This window comes from Myotis brandtii, unplaced genomic scaffold, assembly GCF_000412655.1.
Source record: "Myotis brandtii unplaced genomic scaffold, ASM41265v1 scaffold188, whole genome shotgun sequence".
In the NCBI taxonomy this organism is placed as follows: domain Eukaryota; kingdom Metazoa; phylum Chordata; class Mammalia; order Chiroptera; family Vespertilionidae; genus Myotis; species Myotis brandtii.
Genome location: NW_005356985.1, coordinates 573,143 through 576,125, shown reverse-complemented (window position 1 = coordinate 576,125; position 2,983 = coordinate 573,143). Strand labels below are relative to the sequence as shown.

Here is a 2,983-nt window from a genome sequence, read left to right as displayed (position 1 = left end):
ATGGGTGGGTGGTTGGGGGGGGGGGTGGATGGATGGATGGATGGGTAGGTGGATGGATGGATAGATGGATGGATGAGTGAGTGGGTGGATGGATGGATGGATGGATGGATGGATGGATGGATAGATGGGTGGGTGGATGGATGGATGAATGGATGGATGGATGGATGGATGGGTTGATGAATGGGTGGGTAGGTTGCTGGCTGGATGAATGGATAAATGATGATTCCCAAGAGGAAGGAGAACGGTAGAGCTGCCCTACCCTCTCGCTAACATGCTTCAGCAGTTCTTCTGCCTCCTCCATCGCCGCTGCCTCCCTCTGGAACTGGTTTTCCGTCTTTTTCCTTGTTTCTAGGTCGCATTCAGCCGTCAGAGCCACCATCTTCCGATCATACTCCTCTTGTATTTCTTTCTCCAGCATCAGAAACTGCTTTTTAAAAGCGGCGCCCATCCTCCTCTCCACCTGAGGGGCGAGGTGGCCCCTGCTGCTCAGATCTCTCAGCAGAAGGGCGATGACGTCCTTGCTGATTTGGGTCCGACAAGCCTCCAGATCTGAGTCGGCCCGATTCAGGGTTGCAATCTCCAACCTGGGAGACACAAAGGTCGGGAGTGTTCCATTACCTAACGTCCGACAGAAGCCAGAGGCCCCTGGTTAGGAAAGCTCTGCGGTTTCCAGTTATCTGTAGGTCAGGCCTTCCTCTTGCCCTTTCCCTCCTCCTCCTCCTCCTCCCCTCCTCCCTCCCTCTGTCCCATCCAGTGACTGAACACCAGTGGCTGAGTAGCAGATTCTTTTTTAAAAAATGTTTTTTATTTATTTTACAGAGAGAGGAAGGGAGAGGGAGAGAGAGAAACATCGAATGAGAGAGAGAGAAGCATCGAACAGCTGCCTCCTGCACACCCTCCTGCCTCCCTTCTGACTCTGGCCTCACCTCATCACGCCTGGAAGCGTAACGGGCTGGAGTCCCACACCCCAAGTTTCCAATCTAGCTTCGCCCCTTCCGAACTGGGCGCCCGAGGTGTCTGCTGTCTGAGCCCCGTCCCCCGACTGGGTAATGGGAACCCCATTTCCGTGTCAAGTGCAGGTCCCTGCGGAGATGAACCTGCCTCTGCGTGAGGCTCTGCTTTAGCAGCTGTAGGACTCTCAGGCCGCTCAACCCTCCCACCGTCTGTGAGGCGGTGACCACCCTCCTGCTCAGCTGGGGAAACCGAGGCACAGAAACTGACATTCCTCATCCAAAGCAGCAGAGCTGTTCAGGGGCAGAGCTGGGATTTGAAGCCAAGACGTGTGGCTCCAGGGCCTTTGCTCTACCCTTCCTCCTACGGCCTCGCGCCAACACGCACCGCTCCGCCTCGCAGAACAGTCTGTGGGTCTGTCTCTCCATGACCGGTGAGCACTAGTGGCTGGAGCACTCCGCACCACCTGGGCACCCACAGGCCTGGCCCATGGCCCTGGGCGAGCACCTGCTCAGGGACAGTGGCTGGCAAGGGAACAGAGGAGCGGATGCAGGAAAGAGGGCGGCGCAGGGCTGACCTGGCGCTGTCACGGAGGCACACTGGTCGCCTTCGGTGGCAATACACCCACTGGACCGCTGACCTCCCCTGGCACCAGATGCCCATGACAACTGAGGGACCTCAGGCTGGCGTCCCCGCTCACTCAGACCACAGTGAGCAGGGGGGGATGTCCCCCAAAGACACCTGAGCGCGTGAGCGTCAACCAAACATCTTGGATGTTTTTATGTGTTTGTGAAAAAATAGACAAAAATAGCAAAAACAACAAAGCAAAAGATTTCCTGGAAGCAAAGACATCGGAACTGAACCCCTGAGTGAGTGAGTGCTCACAAGGAAAGGAGCCCAGGGTCCCACTGGAATGGAAGCGGCGAGGGGGTACAGGCAGGTCTGATCTCAGTGGCAGCTGCCAGACCCCTGTCCAAATCAAAGCCCATAGCCCACACCTGGCAGCCCAGCCCCACACCTGGCAGCCCAGCCCCACACCTGGCAGCCCAGCCCCACACCTGGCAGCCCAGCCCCACACCTGGCAGCCCAGCCCCACACCTGGCAGCCCAGCCCCACACCTGGCAGCCCAGCCCCACACCTGGCAGCCCAGCCCCACACCTGGCAGCCCAGCCCCACACCTGGCAGCCCAGCCCCACACCTGGCAGCCCAGCCCCACACCTGGCAGCCCAGCCCCACACCTGGCAGCCCAGCCCCACACCTGGCAGCCCAGCCCCACACCTGGCAGCCCAGCCCCACACCTGGCAGCCCAGCCCCACACCTGGCAGCCCAGCCCCACACCTGGCAGCCCAGCCCCACACCTGGCAGCCCAGCCCCACACCTGGCAGCCCAGCCCCACACCTGGCAGCCCAGCCCCACACCTGGCAGCCCAGCCCCACACCTGGCAGCCCAGCCCCACACCTGGCAGCCCAGCCCCACACCTGGCAGCCCAGCCCCACACCTGGCAGCCCAGCCCCACACCTGGCAGCCCAGCCCCACACCTGGCAGCCCAGCCCCACACCTGGCAGCCCAGCCCCACACCTGGCAGCCCAGCCCCACACCTGGCAGCCCAGCCCCACACCTGGCAGCCCAGCCCCACACCTGGCAGCCCAGCCCCACACCTGGCAGCCCAGCCCCACACCTGGCAGCCCAGCCCCACACCTGGCAGCCCAGCCCCACACCTGGCAGCCCAGCCCCACACCTGGCAGCCCAGCCCCACACCTGGCAGCCCAGCCCCACACCTGGCAGCCCAGCCCCACACCTGGCAGCCCAGCCCCACACCTGGCAGCCCAGCCCCACACCTGGCAGCCCAGCCCCACACCTGGCAGCCCAGCCCCACACCTGGCAGCCCAGCCCCACACCTGGCAGCCCAGACCCCATACCTGGCAGCCCACCCTCACACCTGGCAGCCCAGCCCCACACCTGGCAGCCCACCCTCACACCTGGCAGCCCAGCCCCACACCTGGCAGCCCAGCCCCACACCTGGCAGCCCAGA

The 2,983-nt window shown here is 62.8% G+C and overlaps 1 protein-coding gene across 1 annotated transcript in view; it reads right to left on the bottom strand.

The window, feature by feature from the left end:
• The window catches only part of EVC2 (Ellis van Creveld syndrome 2), a 64,576-nt gene that overhangs the window by 27,608 nt on the left and 33,985 nt on the right, over positions 1–2,983 (bottom strand). Inside the window, exon 9 of the mRNA XM_014538284.1 lies at positions 434–584. Within this exon, the coding sequence (XP_014393770.1) occupies positions 434–584 (151 nt within the window). The remainder of the gene's footprint in view (positions 1–433; positions 585–2,983) is intronic.